General features: G+C 43.0%; 3 protein-coding genes across 6 annotated transcripts; 2 read left to right on the top strand and 1 right to left on the bottom strand.

Moving 5' to 3' along the window:
- Window positions 1-3,736: 3,736 nt before the first annotated feature.
- On the bottom strand, window positions 3,737-4,960 carry LOC111948739 (E3 SUMO-protein ligase KIAA1586-like). Its single transcript, XM_023963094.1, has 2 exons — window positions 4,835-4,960; window positions 3,737-4,728 (listed from the first exon to the last, which is right to left on the bottom strand). Exon 2 carries the CDS (start codon window positions 4,690-4,692, stop codon window positions 3,970-3,972), a length of 723 nt encoding a protein of 240 aa, XP_023818862.1. The 5' UTR covers window positions 4,693-4,728; window positions 4,835-4,960; the 3' UTR covers window positions 3,737-3,969.
- A 1,272-nt stretch (window positions 4,961-6,232) lies between these two features.
- Window positions 6,233-11,630, top strand: LOC101172924 (circumsporozoite protein). 4 transcript variants are annotated; one of them, XR_002291812.2, is made up of 5 exons: window positions 6,233-7,026; window positions 8,576-8,644; window positions 8,723-8,926; window positions 10,898-11,200; window positions 11,447-11,630. XR_002291812.2 is itself a non-coding variant. In XM_004077017.4 (5 exons), exons 1-4 carry the CDS (start codon window positions 7,024-7,026, stop codon window positions 11,179-11,181), a joined length of 558 nt encoding a protein of 185 aa, XP_004077065.1. In that variant the 5' UTR covers window positions 6,456-7,023; the 3' UTR covers window positions 11,182-11,200; window positions 11,447-11,630. The 4 variants fall into 4 exon arrangements, 2 of the variants coding, with proteins under 2 accessions (XP_004077065.1, XP_020565041.1); XM_004077017.4 differs by having other exon boundaries at window positions 6,456-7,026; window positions 8,576-8,671; window positions 8,752-8,926; XR_002874695.1 differs by lacking the exon at window positions 6,233-7,026 and adding an exon at window positions 7,236-7,333.
- Window positions 11,631-16,044: 4,414 nt separating this feature from the next.
- Window positions 16,045-19,187, top strand: LOC101172678. The gene is made up of 3 exons (XM_004077015.3): window positions 16,045-16,979; window positions 18,557-18,757; window positions 19,004-19,187. The coding sequence occupies exons 1-3, from the start codon at window positions 16,913-16,915 to the stop codon at window positions 19,036-19,038; spliced, it is 303 nt and encodes a 100-aa protein (XP_004077063.1). The 5' UTR covers window positions 16,045-16,912; the 3' UTR covers window positions 19,039-19,187.
- The last annotated feature ends 648 nt before the right edge of the window (window positions 19,188-19,835 follow it).

The following is a 19,835-nucleotide window of genomic DNA, read 5'->3' as shown; positions in this document are numbered from 1 at the left end:
GTAAACATATGAATGTCAGGATGTAGGGACAGGCTTACTCCGCGCCAACAGTCTTGCCCACAATTCAGAGGTAAATTTCTAATGAACTCCTGCCGCTCTGCAGACACTATGTAACTATGTTACAACCCTTTTTTCATTTTAGCTAAAACCCCCATAATCATATGTGATGTGTAAGAGCACATGTATTTAGTCCAAAAATAAATCATTTTAAACCTTTCCCAGCCATCCCCATGGAGTCCAGGTAGTGGAACAACCCTCTTAGAGAGCTTCTCAGTTTGGCGACAACTTTAGGGCACCTTAGGCAGGTAATTTGTCCTCACTGTGATGAGGACAAAGAGCAGCTGCTGCCCTCATGTGTTCAGTCAGTGAAAGTGCAGCATACTCACTGAGACCCAAGCTATAGGCAGCAGAGTTGATCTTGAGTCCGGTGCAGCAGATGATCAAGTCTGTGGTCAGTGTCTCGCCTCTTTCCGTGCTCACCTTCATGTTCTTCTGGATCTTGTTGAGCTGCAGCTCTGACAGTCAGCTTACTTTCTGTCCTGAAACATCAAACCCCACGAGTGTGACCGGAGCACACCTGTCTGTGGTTTGTGGTGGAAGAGATAAGTAACCATGGCAAGAGATCATAAATGTCCCACTAGAGCACTCTAACAGAGGAGCTGTTGGGAGAGGGGAGTGGATAACTGAATCCAAGTGCAGACACAAACTGATAGAAGTTAGGTTATTTAATTTGACTTGGCAGGCAGACTGATAGGCTGGCAGGCAGACTGGAAGGCAGGCAGGCAGGCAGACTGGAAGGCAGGCAGGCAGGCAGACTGGAAGGCAGGCAGGCAGGCAGACTGGAAGGCAGGCTGGAAGGCAGGCAGGCAGGCAGGCAGACTGGAAGGCAGGCAGGCAGGCAGGCAGACTGGAAGGCAGACTGGAAAGAGATGCAAAAGTTATTTTAGTTGCTCTTGAGTGTGAAGGATTGTTCAAAGCCAAGGACTTGTTACCACAGGGTGAACAATAATCTGGCGCTGGCTGGAGATCCTCCTCAGGAATAAATAGAGTCTGTGATGGCCTGCAGGTGAGGAGGTGCTGATTGTAGAGATGAGCAGCAGGTGTTGGGCTCCAAGGAGGAGGCATGCTCAACAGAACCACAACAGTACCCCCCCCTCAACGGGAGCCACCAGGCGATGGAAAACGGTCTGGACGACGCCTGCGAAGATCCCGGATCAGGGAGTCATCCAGGATAAAGGACCGAGGAACCCAGGCACGCTCTTCCGGGCCATACCCCACCCAGTCAACGAGGTACTGGAACCCTCGACCACTTCGACGAACATCCAGAAGACGTCGGACAAAGTAGGCGGGCCGGCCACCAACCAACCGGGCGGGAGGAGGGGGCTTGGAAGGAGGGACCAAGGCACTGGAACAGACCGGCTTGAGGTGTGAGACATGGAAAACGGGATGAACCTTCATGGAGGCAGGGAGCCGGAGCTTGACCGCAGACGGGTTGATGACAGCCAAAACCTCAAAGGGGCCCAAGTAACGGGGAGATAGCTTCCTTGAGTCAGTACGGAGTTGGATATTCTTGGAAGACAGCCACACCTTCTGACCAGGGCTATAGCAGGGAGCAGAAGACCTCCGGGCATCAGCCACGCGGCAGCTACGTTCCCGAGCACGCAGGAGTGCCCGATGAGCCAATCTCCACACTCGACGGCACCTGCGGATGTGCAGCTGGACAGATGGCACAGAAACCTCCTCCTCCTGGGCTGGAAACAGGGGTGGCTGAAACCCCAGAGAGCATTCAAATGGTGACAGACCTGTAGCAGAGCAGGTGAGGGAATTATGGGCATACTCAACCCAGTCCAAGTAATCGCTCCAGGAGGAGGGGTTTGCCTCAGTCACACACCGCAGGGCTGTCTCCAGATCCTGGTTGGCGCGTTCGGCCTGTCCGTTGGTCTGAGGGTGAAAACCTGAGGACAAACTGACGGTAGCACCGATGGACCGACAAAAGGCTTTCCAAACTTGGGACGTGAATTGAGGGCCTCTATCCGACACAATGTCAGCAGGAAGCCCGTGAAGACGGAAAACGTGATGGACAAGGAGGTTGGCAGTGTCAGTAGCAGAGGGTAGTTTGGGAAGGGCCACATAATGGACAGCTTTGGAGAAACGATCCACAATGGTAAGTATGGTGGTGTTACCTCGAGACAAGGGCAAACCGGTGACAAAATCCAAAGCTATATGAGACCAAGGGCGGCCAGGAACGGGTAGAGGACGGAGGAGACCAGCAGGGGGTTGATGCGAGGCCTTATTACGAGCACACGTTGGGCAGGCAGCAACATACTGCCGTACGTCCTTCTCCAAGGTCGGCCACCAGAATCTGCGTCTCAGCAGCGAGCAGGTGCGGGCCCCACCAGGATGACAGGTACGGCGAGAGGTGTGACCCCACTGGATGACCTGTGAGCGAACAGAGTCTGGCACAAAAAGGCGATTAGCAGGGCCTGTACCTGGCAGGCAGGCAGGCAGACTGGAAAGAGATGCAAAAGTTATTTTAGTTGCTCTTGAGTGTGAAGGATTGTTCAAAGCCAAGGACTTGTTACCACAGGGTGAACAATAATCTGGCGCTGGCTGGAGATCCTCCTCAGGAATAAATAGAGTCTGTGATGGCCTGCAGGTGGGGAGGTGCTGATTGTAGAGATGAGCAGCAGGTGTTGGGCTCCAAGGAGGAGGCATGCTCAACAGAACCACAACAGGAGCACAGGTGGACTCACCTGTTTGACTAGTTCCTCGTATTCCTGCACGCTGGCAGGTAGGCGTCCAGGAGGCATCCGGACTAGATGCCCGAGCCACCTCAACTGGCCCCTTTGGATGTGGAGAAGAAGCGGTTCTACTCTGAGCTCTCCGCGGTTGACCGAGCTTCTCACCCTATCTCTAAGGGAGCGCCCAGTCACCCTACGGAGGAAGCTCATTTCAGCCGCTTGTATTCGGGACCTCGTTCTTTCGATTATGACCCATAGCTCATGACTGTGGAAGAGTACTGGAACAAAGATCAACCAGTAAATTCAGAGCTTTGCTTTCTGGCTTAGCTCTCTTTTCACCACAGCGGACCGGTACAGCGACCGCATAACTACTGACGCTGCTCCAATCTCTAGCGACTCTTGTTGCTACATCACTGCAGTGATTAAAAATCCCCCACAGTCACAGTTCTACTCCAGTGCGGCTTAATAATAATAATAAAGTAATAAAGTAAAATAATAAAGAATCAATCACCGTTCTTCTGGGGGAAACCTTTTATTACTGTTCTCCTTCACTCCGTAACACCAAACATGAACGCGCACTCCCAACACTCTTGCGCTGCACGTGCTCCCTCCTCTTTCATCCTACACACGCAGCGCGCTGACACACTGGTTTCAGCATATCCACATACTCATTCTAACACCTATACAGTTAGTTAATTAGTTAGATAGTTAGTTGTTACTCTTATTTGTTAATAAAGAATACTGCGTTGTAATTATTAATTTCCATTGTATCTATTTGCGACAGGGCCACCGGGGAATTCTGTGTTCGGTGGGTGGGTGGGTGGGGGTTGACCGCGACTCTTGCTGCTTGATCAACGCGGTATCCAGCACCCAAGAGATTTAAACTCCTCCACCTGGGGCAGGGTCACTCAACCCACCGAGAGATGGCAAACTACCTTTCTCTGGTCAAGAAGCATGGCCTCAGATTTAGCGCTGCTGACCCTCATCCAGGGGTGAAAGTAGAATTTTTCTTTTGCCGGTACTATGACAAATTATTTCCAAATATATATTTTTTAAAGCAGTTAAAGGAAATAAATGCACTTGATATCAAATTTTATACATAAATAACGTGTGTAGACAAGGTGTTTTTGTGAAAACAATCTTTAATTGAACATTGTGAATTTTTCAGAACATGAAAAATGTGAACATCCGAATTGATCAGAACTTGAGTCATCCTTAATTAGTTGAACTAAGTCATAATGTCCCAAAGAGGCTGGTAATATTCCTCATCAGTTTTAGGGGATCTGCGGGCCATGCCACTTGTTGTGTGCGCTGGTCTCCTGCCTTTTCCTAGCCAGGTTTTGACGTATGGCATTGGATCCCACTTCATAAAGGGAGGTCCAAATGAGCTGATGAACAGGAGGTTTGAGACATTTTTTGTCGTCATGGTGCCTCTGAGGTCAGTCATTATGTTATTCATGGTACTAAACCCTCTTTCACAATCTGCATTACTGGCTGAGAGTGTGTCTACTGCCAGAAGTAATTTTTTTAATGGAGGAGGGATACTTCTCCCTCCACTAGCCTTGAACTCAACGTACCCAAGATGGGCCTCTTGCTCATTGATGTTGAGACGTTCACACAAAGTTCTGACTTCCTCTTCTCCAAATCGAGGATTGTCTTGATCCCAGTTTTCTGGGTGAAGGACTGCCATCTGATTGATAAGGCTGTTGTAAGCCTCCTTGCGGTCAGCTGTCACGCTACTTTGTGCTTTGTTGGCTGTTGTTGTAAACAGTCTTTCCTTCATGCTCTCCACCACTGCAGTTATGAAGAGAGCAGAGTCAATGGTGGGAGACCTGCCCACCTTTAACTGATGTCCATTAAATTCCATCTTCTGCTCGGCCTGCTCTGCTTCAACAGTGTGTTTTCCTGGGTAGGTTTTCAGGCTCTCAATGCGCTTCAGGTAGTTGGTCATGGGCTCATGGGCCTTTGGAATAGTAGTTTTTCTGTTCTGGAGAATTTCAGACAAGTTTTTTAGTTCAGTGAGAACATCCACCATCAGTGCCAGACTTTTGAGAAAATGAATAGTGCACAACTTAGATAGCAGACCACTGAACTTGGCTCTCTCTCTGCTGTCTCTGCTGTTGTCCTCTGATGCTTTCTGGAAATGTTGTGCCAAGGCTGAATATGACTGCCACACTGCATTGACTGCCCTCCAGGATGAAGCCACCCAGCGAACGCTGAATACTCTACCAATCCTTTTAAGGGTGATGTGCAGATTGTGCGCACACTCACTGAGCTCTCTCGTGTTCTTGGGTGATTGGCTGTAAAGTGAATAAAGGGAGTCAAGGAAGGCCTGGAAATCTTTTGTCCCCCCTGTTTTATCAAGTGCCTGGTCTACAGCAAGCTCCAGTCTGTGATTCAAACAGTGCCAGAGAACAATAGATGGAAAGTCATCTTTCAGCAACTTTCCAACTCCTGACTTCACCCCTAACATCACACTGGCCCCATCACTGCAAAATCCTATCAGTAGTTCTTGCAGCAACTGCATGGTAAAACCATTTTTTAACAGGCAGTTTATGAGTTTTTCTTTGATGTGGGCAGCACATAGGCTGTCCAGGTCTACAAGGTCCAAGGGAAAAGAAATAGGTTCCATAGCTCCATCTACACTTGCTTTCACAAAAACAATGAGCGTTGATTTGTTACCAACATTAGTTGATTCATCAGCCAATACTGTTATCTTGCTCCTATTTTGTATAATTTTTGTCATAATTTCTTTCTTCATTTGTGAAGCCACGTGATCCACAATATCAACACACACAGTTTTGCTGTGTAAAACTCTCCCCATGTTTATTGAGTTGGTCTCCTGTAGATCAATCAAACTTTCAAAGTCAGTGAATGGTTTATTGTACTTGGCCACGTAATAGGCTGTCCTGAAGACCCTGGCAGTTGTCTCAAATGCAAAATCTTGACTCTTGGTATTCATGTTTACAAGAGTGTCTTTTTTCGCTGTCTCTAAAATTTTCACAACTTCTTTGTGAGCTGCTGAGTTTTTGTGCTCATGTATTTTTTTTCTCAATGACGACAGCTGAACATCTCTTGTGTGTCCAGATGGGCATATCTTTCCTGCTACCCAGTTAGGTGCAATATTTACCCCCCGAGATGAGGCAACACCGAGATCTTTTACAGTGTGGCATTTTTGGCAGCCAAGCATTCCGTTTTTGGCAAATATCCATTCATTTTTTCTCTTTAAACTGTTCATACTGTTCTTTTGTCCAGATTGAAGGATACTCTGGCAATACAAAAGGGTCACCTGAGCTTGATGGCCCTGGTGTCTCAGTGGGTTCTTCAATGCAATTTGCATTTCGACTTTTCACTTTTTCATCCTCTCTTTCAGAAGTGTTTGTCTGCACATCTTCATCCTCACTTTGGAATTTCCTCTTAAATATCTGATTTATTTTTCTCTGCATGCTCTTCTTTTTTTGCTTTTTCTTTTAACGTGCTGCGTTATTTTTCCATATCAAGATTTCCTTTGTCTATCGTGAACTAAATTTATATTGAATTTAAACTGACCAATCACATTAGTGACGTGAAGTTTGATTCATTTATTGTTTTTCGCGTCCCGTTGCTCCTCCGTGTGGCATAAACATTAATGCTCAGTTGGCTGATCGAATTGAATGTCCCCCAACAAAAAATCAAACGTACCACGTTTCCACGCATGCGCATTAGGCTTGTTTACGGATGCGAGAGCGAAAGCTACGAGGCAGACCGGGAAAGAGATCCAGAGCATTTTATCGGTCGATACGCCAAATAAAAAAATGCTTCTGTCATGTGTTATGAAGTGAAAACAGGAACACAGCGGATCTCCTCCCAACTAGAACGGCGTTCCGTCTCGAAATCTTTTAACGGAACGCCGCTCCGGACCGATACGGCTTACTTTCACCTCTGCCCTCATCCCAGCCGCTTCACACTCGACTGCAAACCGCCCGAATGCGTGCTGGAAGTCCTGGCTTGATGATGCCAACAGCACAACATCATCTGCAAAGAGCTGAGAAGAAATCCTGTGCGCCTAGAAATTCTGTCCATAAAAACTGTTAACAGAACCGGTGATAAAGGGCAGCCCTGCTGGAGTACAACATGCACAGTTGTCTGAAGTATTGCCGCCTACGGGACAGCTCTTGCTCCGGACAGACACAGACCGGACAGCCATCAGTAAGGCTCCCCGGACCCCATACTCCCAGAGCACCCTCCACATGATACCACGGGGGATGTGGTCAAACACCTTCTCCAAATCTATATAACACATATGGTGAGCAAACTCCCACGAACTATGGAGTTATTTCAGTCTCAATAATCAGAAATGCACACAACCGGTTTTACAAATGCACACGCTCCGATTCACAAATGTCATTTTATGCAAACGTGAAAAATAAATTCGGAAATACACACCCTGTGTTTCACAAACACACACATTGTGTTTTACAAATGCCCTCCAGGACCCTAAAGAGGGTGTAGAGCTGGTCTACTGTTTCAAGACCGGGATGTAAACCACAAACTGTTGTTCCTGGATCTGAGTTTTGACTGAAGGTCATGTTTGAGAGCTCTTTCATAAATAGGTAAACCTTTTTAATGCAGTTATAAAAAAATTGTTGGAATTTATTCATTTTAATCTTAGATCAAATGTTGACTAATTGATAGTCTACATATGTACCTTGAGGCTCTTTGGCTGTTGGGTACCCATGGTAAATATTTCTGTTTTTGAACACGCCCATGTTCCCATCATCACACTAGTTTATTGTTTTGAAATATCTCACAGATACCTCAGCTTCTTAGCCAATCAGATCTCAGTGCCACCTGCTTCAAAGGAATGTTGGAGGTGAAAAAGTAATTCTGCAACTCAATAATCTCTGATGAAGGTCACAAGAAAAAAAATCAAAAGAACAACAGCAGCAACTCTATGTCATGAAAACTGTTTTTTCCTGAAGTTTGTCTTCTTTGTAACGTTTGAGTTGATTTTCTATTTATGCTTCTCACATGAGCCCCATTCTGAGGAGCTGGAAGTAATAATTATAAAACAGAAGCAGACTTCTCACAGATCCACATGGTACCTGAATTGTAGTCACAGTTCTGGGGCTCTCAGCAGGTCAAAATGACAAATTAGTGCAGAATGACACTTTCTCTTTGTTTCTGTGGGCCAAAAATAATAACTTCAGTCTTGTTTGAGTTTAGCTGGAGAAAGTTGTTCTACATCCACGCACTGATCTGTTGGAGGCAGATCAGTGCGTGGATGCACTGATCTGTTGGAGGCAGTGACTCATAGATCTGAGTATCATCTGCATAGTTGTGATAAGATATGTTATTACTGCGTATTAACTGCCCTAGTGGCAGCATGTAGAGGTTGAACAGAAGGGGTCCCAGGATCGATCCCTGGGGCACACCACAAGTCAAGGCCATGTAGTCTGAGACACAACTCCCAATTTCAACAAAGTATTTCCTGTCTTCTAGATAAGACTTGAGCCAACTTAGGGCAGATCCAGAGATGCCAACCCAGTCTTGGAGTCTGTGCAAAAGGATCCCATGATCAACAGTATCAAAGGCAGCACTCAGGTCTAGCAGGGTTAAGACAAAGACTTTGCCATCATCAGTGTTCAGGCGGATGTCGTTGGTTACCTTGATAAGAGCAGTTTCTGTGCTATGATGGGGTCTAAAACCTGACTGGAAAACATCAAATGAATTGTTTAATAAGAGAAAGTCAGTGAGCTGTTGGTAAACAACTTTCTCAAGGACTTTTCCTAAAAATGGCAGATTAGAGACAGGTCTGTAATTCAATACAGAATCTTTTTGTGCCCCTTCTGCAGAACATTGTGTTGCTTCAGAATTGTTTGGGATTATTTAAAAGAGAACGAACAGGAGCCACGCCAGCCATTGTGAGTGCCACACAAGGTGACAAAGAAGTATGTAACCAAAATGAAACTTAGTATGAGTCACTAACATACCTATATCAGGTCAAACAGGGTTGTGCCTCCCTTGGCAGTGTGCAGACCTTGCAGTCACGCCTTCCTGCAGGAGGAGCATCAGACAGCGACAATTTAAAGCTGGGAGCTGTTCATTGCTCACACACCAATCTTCACCTTCACCAGCCATGGATAAACTCAAGTCTATGATAGGGTCAAATCCTGATGCCGTCGAACAAGCCGGCAAGAAAGCAGGTGAGTTTCAGCGTGATCCTGTCAGTTTTCTTGTCTGTGTTTCTGCGTCAAACAACATGTTCTGTTCCTGTCTGCTTCAGCTGATCCAAAATACCACTCACGCAGTTTATGCTGCTGCGTAGTGAGGTTTATTAACCCCCTCCATGTTTCAAATGAGGTTTGAAGCCACAACAGCAGATCTTTCCTTCATGCTTACATTAAAATGTATATCTTTCAGGCTTTTTGAAAGTCTTTGGTTGTAGTTCCTTCATTGACGTTTCTTTATTTTTCTACTTTTGGAAAGTGTAACATTATGTCGTAATTTATCTTCTTTTGAGATAACTTTTTTAGGTAATTTAGCTTTAGATGGTTTTTTTTGTTTCAATTTTTGAGACTGGTCTATGTTTTGCATAATTCTATTCTTTTTTTAGCTAGCTTAGGTATTCCTGTAATAGGTTTTATGGATTTTGGTGCATTTATAAAAACTGTTTGTCATTTGTCATTTTCTAATATTTTGGCAAAAGTATTTATTGTTGCACTGTCATCATTGTAAACAACCTTTTTTTTTTAAATCATTTTTACATTTTTTCTGTTAATATAACCCTTAAACTTTTTTTTGTAGTTGTCGAGGGCTTTGAATTGGAGACTGACAGTAGGAAAATGAAACTTTCAGCGTGGTTTTCAGTTGCGGATTTCCTGTCAGTCAAGTTTCTGCCGAAAACCTGTTATTAGCGACAGATTAGGCACTGTCCCAATAGAGTAAACATTTAAATCTTCATGTAATCTTCACTAAAAGGCAAATCTCCACCTTTCAGAAGGTTTAGGCCCTTCACTATAAAAACTGCATCTTTGTTTTTGAAGTTTACCTTCAAGCTTTTGCTTGCACCCATACACGTTTGGCCACTGTTCACTAAAGCTCCTTCCTTCTCTGTGTATAATCATCCCATTTAGTTTTGACCCAAAGTTCTACTGCTGACTGTAGAACTCAGACCCGGAGGGCAAATGAGATCTGATGAGAATTTACCTCATTGACCATCGAGGGTCTTAGAAGCCAGCAGCTTCAAACAAGATCTACATTTAACTGTTTGTCAGTGCGGATCTGAAACAGCAGTGATCTGTTCTATTTCTCCTGGTTCTGGAAGAATCTGATTCAATTTCTTTTGATTAGAATTTTTGTTCTACTGTGACTTCTCCTCTCTAGCAGTCACATTGACAGAAGAGACAACGACAAGTGAAAGTGCCACTGCTGTCACACAACTGTGGTCAAATTAGTTTTTTTGTTTGCCCCTCCCATGAGGTGAGCCGCAGTCCCAGCTCCGCTCAGGAGTCACTTGCTCCAGTCTATATACATTCTCATTGTGGATTGTTGCTTTTAAACTTTCAAATCCGGGTTTGATGACTGAATAAAACATTTTGTGATAACATTATCTGAACACACTCCACAGATGTTTGCATTGCTTGGTTTCATAAACCTTTTTGATTTTTGTTTTATTTTCTAATCACTGTGACTGTGATTAATGTATGTTGGGGAGGGTCCAACATTGGTATATTAAAGGTGGGCCAAGTTCACTCTGGTCAGCTTCTAAGACTGTTTCACTTTTTGGCTCCAGTTAGCCTCCAGCAGAGATGTTTCAGAATTGTCTCCATGGCTTCAGTGTTTCCGTTTGATTGCTGGTCTGGGAACATTGTTGCATCTCTTCACATGAACTGGAGAAGGTGACCGTGAAGGTCCAGATCTCTAGTTAAACTAAAGGTTAATGATATAAATCCAACTGCCTTTAGTGATCCAGATGGAAGGTGGTGATTCAGCACAAGAATTTGGGAAAAATGAAATGAATAAAAATCATGCGGTGACCAGAACCTGACTTGGTCTGTTCGATTGCAGTTTTGATGACGACTTGGCTGAAGTCTATGCTGTAGCTCTGATGCCTATATAGATGTTTTCACTGACTGACACAGGACAGACAGAGCTCACCATGTGCTTTTCTGCAGGTCAAATGGTGGAGCAAGCGGTGAAGAGTGCTTTGAGTGGGAAAGACGGACAGAAAGGAAAGACGAAGGCAGGAGGACAAGCGGGGCCGAAGGTGGAAGGACAAGGAGGAGGAAAGGCGGGAGTGAAGGTGGAAGGACAAGGAGGAGGACAGGCGGGGGTGAAGGTGGAAGGACAAGGAGGAGGACAGGCGGGGGTGAAGGTGGAAGGACAAAAAGGAGGAGCAGAAGCGAAGAAGCAAGGAGAAGGGGACTTTGATCTTGATGATGCACTTTCTGCAATCTAAGGAGGCAAAAAGGAAGGAGGTAAGTTTTACAGACAGAAAGCAATGGCACGACACAAAAGGAATGGGAAGAATTTTCAAAAATATCTGTCGGGTTCTTCCGGCCATTCCTAAGCAGATTTATGGAGAAGGAACCTTTTGACCTACAAATCCACCCAAACAGACAGTTGTTTCTGTGGGTGTAGTAGCCCCACCTCATGACATATGTCCCACAATCTGCCAGGGCAGAACCACAGCAGTTTACGCTTTCATGTTTGTGTGCTCTCAGGTTCGAAAGGGTTCCTGGGAGAATTCGGCCTGTAAAAACTCAGCAGAATCTTCATCAGCTTCATCCATGTCTGCCACAGGACCAACTGAAGTCTGAGTCCACATTTTTATGTCAGATTTCCTACATGAAAGACCATCAACTTATTGTGATATACTCAACAAAAATAAATTTCCTTAAAGTCAAATGTTCTCCTGTGTTTTCCTCATAAACACCAAGATGTGAATAAAATGACACCACCTTACTCAGTTATGAGAGACAACCCCACAAAAATGTCACAAAACTGAACACAAAGAAAAGTCTAATCTACATTTCCAGATAGTTGGAAAAAAGCACAAGTCAGACATATTTTTAAATCTTAGAACACACAATAAATGACCAACAGGCCCAATCTCCTGCTAGTCATGTCAAAAGGTCTGGATAAACCATGCCACATTTTTTAGGCCTTTTTTTCTTTACCTCATATTTCAAAACGCTCTTTTTCTCAGTTTCAGCCAAGAGAACAGTGAACAATGTATAGTTATTAGTATGGATCCATTTTTTAATAAAATTGAAAGCAGAATTCATTAAGGAACTATTTTTTTCAGTCTTGATACTAATAAACATCCATAGGTGTAGCTACAACTGTTCGCTGATGACACTGTGGTTCATGTAAAAACTGTCTTTAAGTCATTTAAAAATTAACCACCAGTTTAAAAATAGATATCCACTTGGATGGATGACTCCTGGATAACTCAACACAAGAAAATGTTGACACCCCCCTCAAAAAATTGTCACACAAGGGTGTCTTCACACCTGTAATGACTCTGACTGGAAGGGCCAAATCAAGTTTGGTGTCTGAATGATCAAAGTCTGAAGGTTTATTTCAGTTGAAAGGTTAAAAAGTCCCTAGCTTGCATAGAGCACAACATTTGAAGATCTTTCATTCATTTTCTATAACCATGAAACAGTTTAAGCTTTAGAAATTTCGAAAGGGAAAAACATTGAAATTGATGGATTCAAGAGCAGATTAGCTGAAGAACCTGAGGGCATTAAGTAGTGTAAAGGAACTGAAACAGAAGATAAGAATGTGAGGAGAGGAAATGAAAGGCTGAAAAATGACCTATCTGTTCTTACTTTAATAGATGGAAGTTTTACTGAAGCTGTGTTCTGTCTGAAAGTGAGGAGGAACTGGGCTCTGGTCATAAACTAAAGGGAAGATCTATAATGATCTGAACTCAGATCCTTCAAGGAACAAAATGTTGGTTTTTTTTATTTTTATTTTTGCAGCAAACAATATGCAGAGATAAACCCACAGCAAAAGAAGGAAAAAAAAAGATTTCATAGATCATCAGAAATTGAAACAAAAAACAGAACAGCCGTGAAACACGCTTTTCCTGAATTCTAAATTTTAGAGTAAAATTGCATTTTTTTCCATTCACACTTAGATCATTAACAAGCAAGCCTTAATTTCCTAAATTGCTTTGTCTAAAAGTAAAGTAATCTTAGAAGTTTGTCTGAAACAATACATTTGTAGAGCTTTTTTCTTCTATAACTGAGCTCTGGAGATCACAGAAGTTACTTCCTATGTACTCGAGTATTCCATGCTTGGAAGGGCTTTTAGATCTGTTGGAAAGAAAATCAGAGCAACTTTAAAATGGGAGTTTGAGTGAAGCGTCACTGCATTCACATATCAGAAACAAAGATTGTGCACAGCTCTGCTCTGGAAAGGCTCCATACAAAAAAATGAAAACAAAAACAGTATCTAATCACCAATCTGAGGTCTATGACCCCTCCCTCCTGCCAATCGGCTCTTTTTCCAACTTCATCTCACTCAGCAGACCCACAATGTCAGGGTCAGTTTTGTTTTAATACGTCTGCCTGATCCAGGGGATCACTTTGGTTTATGTGCCACATAGTTCACCTGTGAATCATCTTTTCATCAAAGATGAGAAACACCCACACCTGCAGAGGTGTGCCTCCTCCCTAAGACGCAGCCGCCTGAAGTCAGCTCTCAGGGCAGCAGCAGCTTGTGTACATGAACACAGCACAATGTTTGAATGTCACAGCTGGTGGAACAGGTTGGGCCTGTCTGCCACACCTGTATAGCAACCAAGATACCTTAGTGGCGTCCACTGCTTCAGTCTCATCTTTCTGTTCAAACACACACTGACTGACGGCTGTTCTTACCCACTGACACACTCTGCAGGCATGGACAGGCTGGCAAGGATGGTCGGAGACAAAGTGGGTGAATGCAGCTGCTCAGATTTCTGTTTTCCTGGTCCTGACTTGCATGGAGGAGTCCATCATCAGCTGAACACCTGCCTCTTATTACAGATATGTTGGAGGTGAAACTGTGGGGTTAATGCCAGCTTTAATCAGCTCTCACAGCTCCTGAAACAGGTCTGTGTATGCGCAGAACTTTCTTTTGCTCATAGCTCTAATTTACATCTGGTCCCTGAGCTCTACCCTCCAGCCTGTTTTCCAGGTCTCTCTGCTCTGCTTTCTGCTAATAAGCAGATCTCTGAAATTAGTATTTTATTTAAACATAAAGAGTTTTTCTTTCTTTTAGAATTTTTGTTTGGAATAAAAAAACCTACAATTTTTGGTCTCAAAGTTTTTTTTTTACAAAATTAAAAAATTATAATAAGTACCATCCCATCATTAAGACACCATATGATCCTTTCTTGTTTCACAAACAGATTTTTGCTGCCAATTTAAGGAAACACTACAAGAACAAGAATCTTTGAGGCATTTCCTGACAAACGCGTTTTATCAACCCGTTTGAACGACCAAAAACCTTGTCAACACAAAACCAGAAACATAATAATAATAATAATAATAATACATTTTATTTATTAGGCGCCTTTCTGGGCACTCAAGGTCGCCTCACAGTATATATACAGTATAAAAATACAATAAACAGTTAAAACAACAACAACAATTTAAATACATACACAATTAAATAAAATGTAAATAAAAACATCAAAAGGTCACTGTTAAAGTGAATAGGCCATTTGGAAAAGATTAGCTTTTAGCTTTGATTTGAAATGTGGGAGTGTGTCAGTGTTGCGGAGGTCAGGGGGGAGAGAGTTCCAAAGCCGGGGAGCAGAGCAACTGAATGCCCGGCTCCCCATGGTGACAAGACGGGCAGAAGGGACAGAAAACTGGATAGAGGAAGAGGAGCGGAGGGAGCGAGCAGGTATGGCGATGTGAATGAGGTCAGAGAGATATGGAGGTGCAAGGTTGTAAAAGGCTTTGAATGCGTAGAGGAAGATTTTGTATTGAATGTGGTATGGGATGGGAAGCCAGTGAAGCTGTTGAAGGATAGGTGTGATATGGTTGATGGAGGGAATGCGTGTGATGATACGAGAAGCTGAATTCTGAACCAGTTGAAGTTTATTGAGGGTTTTTTGTGGGAGACCAAATAGAAGAGAGTTACAATAGTCCAGGCGGGAAGTAACAAGACTGTGTATGAGTACAGCAGTGGAGTGAGGGAGGGCCGGAGGCGCTGGATGTTACGTAGATAGAAGTAGTCTGATCGGGTGATGTTGTTTATGTGAGAAGTGAAAGAGAGACTACTGTTGAGGATGACACCCAAACTCTTTGCCTGAGGGGAGGGAGAGATGGTGGATAAAACAGCAGCTCGGATGTGAAAAAATTGTTGTTGGAATTCATTTTAATCTTAGATCAAATGTTAACTGATTGATAGTCTACAGATGTCCCTTGAGGCTCTTTGGTTGCCTGGTACCCATGTCAAATACGTGTGTTTTTGAACACACCTATGTTCCCATCATCGCACTAGTTTATTGTTTTGAAATATTTCACAGATACCTCAGCTTCTTAGCCAATCAGATCCCAGCGGCACCTGCTTCAAAGGAATGTTGGAGGTGAAAAAGTAATTCTGCAACTCAATAAACTCTGACAAATTTCACAAGAAAAAATACAAAAGAACAACAACAGCAGCTCTGTCATGGAAACAGTTTTTCTCTGAAGTTTGTCCTCTTTGAAACGCTTTAGTTAATTTTCTTTTTATGCTTCTCACATGAGCCCCATTCTGAGGAGCTGGAAGTAGAAATCAAAAAGCAGAAACAGACTTCTCAAAGATCCATGTGGACCTGAATTGTAGTCATGGTTCTGGGGCTCTCAGCAGGCCCAAGTGTCAAATTAGTGCAGACTGAGATCATCATAAATAGCTATTTAAGTGTTTTAGAGTACTTTAAGTATTCAGCCTTTTTTGTCTCTGATGTAGCATTTTTAGCATGTGATGTGGTGTAATGTGCTTTACTTGTCATTTGTTTTTGTTTTGTCCCTGCGAGACGGGCAACCTGCCTTTCCCCAACTGAAGCTGGGATAGGCTCCAGCAACCCTGTGATGACAACCTTTTTACTTTTACTGCAAATTAATTTTGCCCGCTAATATCGGGTATTGGGTGGATTTGACTAGTGGTAACAGGGTACAGCCCCCCGTGTATAGAGAGGCTGTACAAACCCGTAGACATCTATGAGGTATACCCGACCCGCACTAAAGAAGGCTAAAGAAGATATTTTTCCTCCAACATTTATAAACCTTCTTTAGGGTTATTGTTGGTGAAATTGAAAAGCTCAACAAAACGTGTTTATTTGTATTTTCCAGAAAGGTTGAGCTGTTTATTTTGTTTTTACAGTTATTATCTCCTCTAAGCTGCATTGGGGAGGCTGTGGTGCAGAGGTAGAGTGGTTGACCACTGATTTGAAGCTCACAAGTTCAGCTCTTGCCTTACCTACCCATAAGTCAAAGTTGTCCTTGAGCAAGACACGGAACCTCACATTCTCCTGGTGGTTACAGGTTACATGGTTGTATGAATGGCAGCAAGGTTCATGTCTTCTGCTGCTTCGCACTTATTTATTTATGACACAGTTGTCATAAGTAACCTCCTACATTAAAGTCTAAATTGTTTCCACAAATATCTATTTGAATAAAGTTAAATTTAGTTTTGGTTTATGACATCCCTTCTCTTCTTTGGTCTCCATAGTGAAACCACAGCAGGCGCTAAATCCTTACTTCAATCCTGCTGTTTGCACAGGATTTTAAATGCACTGTGAGTCATTTCTGGTTTCTTTTTTTTTTTGGTGTTTAATACATAATCTTTTTGTGGCCCCTCTGCATTCCTGAAGCTAGAACATTGCTGGTTAAAAACATTTTTCTCTTTACTCTTGGAGAAAAACAATGTGTTGCTTCAGAATTTTGTGGGATTGTTTAAAAGAGAATGAACAGGAGCCACACCCGCCATTGTGAGTGCAATACAAGTTGACAAAGAAGTATGTACCCAAAATTGAACTTATGAGTCACACAACATATGTCAATTCAAACAGGGTTGTGCCTCCCTTGGCAGTGTGCAGACTCTGCAGCCACGCCTGGTTCCTGCAGGAGGAGCATCAGACAGCAACAGTTTAAAGCTGGGAGCTGTTCACTGCTCACACACAAATCTGCACACATCCCTTAGCAGCCATGGATATGATCAAGTCAATGGTGGGCTCGAATCCTGAAGTCGTCGAACAAGCCGGCAAGAAAGCAGGTGAGTTTCAGTGTGAGCCTGTCAGGTTCTTATTTGTGTTTCTGTGTAAACAAAAACATGTTCAGTTCCTGTCTGCTTCAGCTGATCCAAAATACCACTCACGCAGTTTATGCTGCTGCGTAGTGAGGTTTATTAACCCCCTCCATGTTTCAAATTAGGTTTGAAGCCACAACAGCAGATCTTTCCTTCATGCTTACATTAAAATGCATATCTTTCAGGCTTTTTGAAAGTCTTTGGTTGTAGTTCCTTCATTGGCGTTTCTTTATTATTCTACTTTTGGAAGGTGTAACATTATGTCGTTTTAGATTATGTTAGCTTTAGATGTTGTTTTTTTTGTTTCAATTTTTGAGATTTATCTATGTTTTGCATGATTTCATTCTTTTTTAGCTACCTTAGGTATTGTAGTAAACGGTTTTATTGATTTTCGTGCATTTATAAAAACTGTTTGATTTTTATTTTCGTTTGTCATTTTCTAATATTTTTGCAAAAGCATTTATTGCTGCACTGTCATCATTGTAAACAACCTTTTTTTTTTAAATCATTCTTACATTTTTTTCTGTTAATGTTACCCTTAAACTTTTTTTTGTAGTTGTCGAGGGCTTTGAATTAGAGACTGACAGTAGGAAAATGCAATTTTTTAGCAAGGTTTTCAGTTGCTGAATTCCTGTCAGTCATGTTTGCAGAAAACATGTTATTAGCGACAGATCAGGCACTGTCTCAATAGAGATAACATCTAAATCTTCATGTAATCCTCACTAAAGGGCAGATCTCCACCTTTCAGAAGGTTTAGGCCCTTCACTATAAAAACTGCATCTTTGTTTTTGAAGTTTACCTTCAAGCGTTTGATTGCACCCATACACGTTTGGCCACTGTTCACTAAAGCTCCTTCCTTCTCTGTGTATAATCATCCCATTTAGTTTTGACCCAAAGTTCTACTGCTGACTGTAGAACTCAGACCCGGAGGGCAAATGAGATCTGATGAGAATTTACCTCATTGACCATCGAGGGTCTTAGAAGCCAGCAGCTTCAAACAAGATCTACATTTAACTGTTTGTCAGTGCGGATCTGAAACAGCAGTGATCTGTTCTATTTCTCCTGGTTCTGGATCAATCTGATTCGATGTCTACTGTATCAGAATTTTTGTTCTACTGGGACTTCTCCTCTCCAGCAGTCACAGTGACAGAAGAGACAACGTAATATGAAAGTGCCACTGCTGTCGCACAACTGTGGTCAAATTTGGTCTTCTTGTTTGCCCCTCCCATGAGGTGAGCCGCAGTTTGTTGCATCTCTTCACATGAACTGGAGAAGGTGACTGTGGAGGTCCAGATCTCTAATTAAACTAAAGTTTAAAGATAGAATTCCAACTGGCTTTAATGATCCAGATGGAAGGTGGTGCATCAGCACAAGAACTTGTGAAAAATGAAATGAATAAAGATCAGGAACCTGACTTGGTCTGTTCTTTTTGCCCAGTTTTGATGACGACTTGGCTGAAGTCTATGCTGTAGCTCTGATGCCTATATAGATGTTTTCACTGACTGACAAAGGACAGACAGAGCTCACCATGTGCTTATCTGCAGGTCAAATGGTGGAACAAGCTGTGAAGAGTGCTTTGAGTGGGAACGACGGACAGAAAGGACAGACAGAAGCAGGGGGACAGGCGGGGGTGAAGGTGAAAGGACAAGCAGGAGGAGCAGAAGCGAAGGTGGAAGGAGAAGGGGGCTTTGGTCTTGATGACGCACTTTCTGCTATTGGAGGCAAAAAGGAGAACAAGGAGGGAGGTAAGTTTTACAGACAGAAAGAAATGGCATGACACAAAAGGAATGGGAAGAATTTTCAGAAAGATCTGTCGGGTTCTTCCGGCCATTCCTAAGCAGATTTATGGAGAAGGAACCTTTTGACCTACAAATCCACCCAAACAGACAGTTGTTTCTGTGGGTGTAGTAGCCCCACCTCATGACAAATGTCCCACAATCTGCCAGGGCAGAACCACAACAGTTTACGCTTTCATGTTTGTGTGCTCTCAGGTTCGAAAGGGTTCCTGGGAAGCTTCGGTCTGTAAAAACTCAGCAGAATCTTCATCAGCTTCATCCATGTCTGCCACAGGAGCAACTGAAGTCTGAGTCCACATTTTTATGTCAGATTTCCTACATGAAAGACGATTAACTTCCTGTGACGTACTTAACAAAAATAAATTTCTTTAAAGTCAAATGTTCTCCTGTGTTTTCCTCATAAACACCAAGATCTGAATAAAATGACACCACCTTACTCAGTTATGAGAGACAAACCCACAAAAATGTCACAAAACTGAAAACAAATTAAAGCCGCAAGTGGCGTTGTATGGCCCGCAGACGCAACCCGCCTTCCACGCCCAACTCTACGCACTACCGCGGCCCTCTCCGCCCTCACCGCCCACAAATTAAAAGCTAATCAAGGCTGGATTTGCTCATAATGCTAACTATGCTAACTATGCTAATGTGACTAAAAGTCCTAGCATAGCGATCAGCATAATCAACTCTCTCAGAAAAACACATTTCCTCAAATGCTAATTATGCTAACTATGCTAGCTATGCTAATGTGCCTAAATGAGCTAGCATTGCGATTAGCATCATCAACTGACTCAAAAAAACACATTTCCTAAAATGCTAATTATGCTAACTATGCTAGCTATGCTAATGTGGCTAAAAGTGCTAGCATAGCGATCAGCATCATCAACTGACTCAGAAAAACACATTACCTAAAATGCTAATTATGCTAACTATGCTAACTATGCAAATGTGGCTAAAAGTGCTAGCATAGCAATCAGCATCTTCAACTGACTCAGAAAAACACATTACCTAAAATGCTAATTATGCTAAC

This window comes from Oryzias latipes, chromosome 15, assembly GCF_002234675.1.
Source record: "Oryzias latipes chromosome 15, ASM223467v1".
NCBI lineage: Eukaryota > Metazoa > Chordata > Actinopteri > Beloniformes > Adrianichthyidae > Oryzias > Oryzias latipes.
This window is presented reverse-complemented; position numbering and strand designations above follow the sequence as displayed.

Coding starts and splice junctions, on each gene's coding strand:
- LOC111948739 (XM_023963094.1), bottom strand. CDS start 4,692: ATGACCAACTACCTGAAGCGCATTGAGAGCCTGAAAACCTACCCAGGA.
- LOC101172924 (XM_004077017.4), top strand. Junction 8,672..8,751: donor CCACACAAGGTGACAAAGAA/GTATGTAACCAA, acceptor CTCCCTTGGCAG/TGTGCAGACCTTGCAGTCAC. Junction 8,927..10,897: donor ACAAGCCGGCAAGAAAGCAG/GTGAGTTTCAGC, acceptor GCTTTTCTGCAG/GTCAAATGGTGGAGCAAGCG.
- LOC101172678 (XM_004077015.3), top strand. CDS start 16,913: ATGGATATGATCAAGTCAATGGTGGGCTCGAATCCTGAAGTCGTCGAA. Junction 16,980..18,556: donor ACAAGCCGGCAAGAAAGCAG/GTGAGTTTCAGT, acceptor GCTTATCTGCAG/GTCAAATGGTGGAACAAGCT. Junction 18,758..19,003: donor AAAGGAGAACAAGGAGGGAG/GTAAGTTTTACA, acceptor GTGTGCTCTCAG/GTTCGAAAGGGTTCCTGGGA.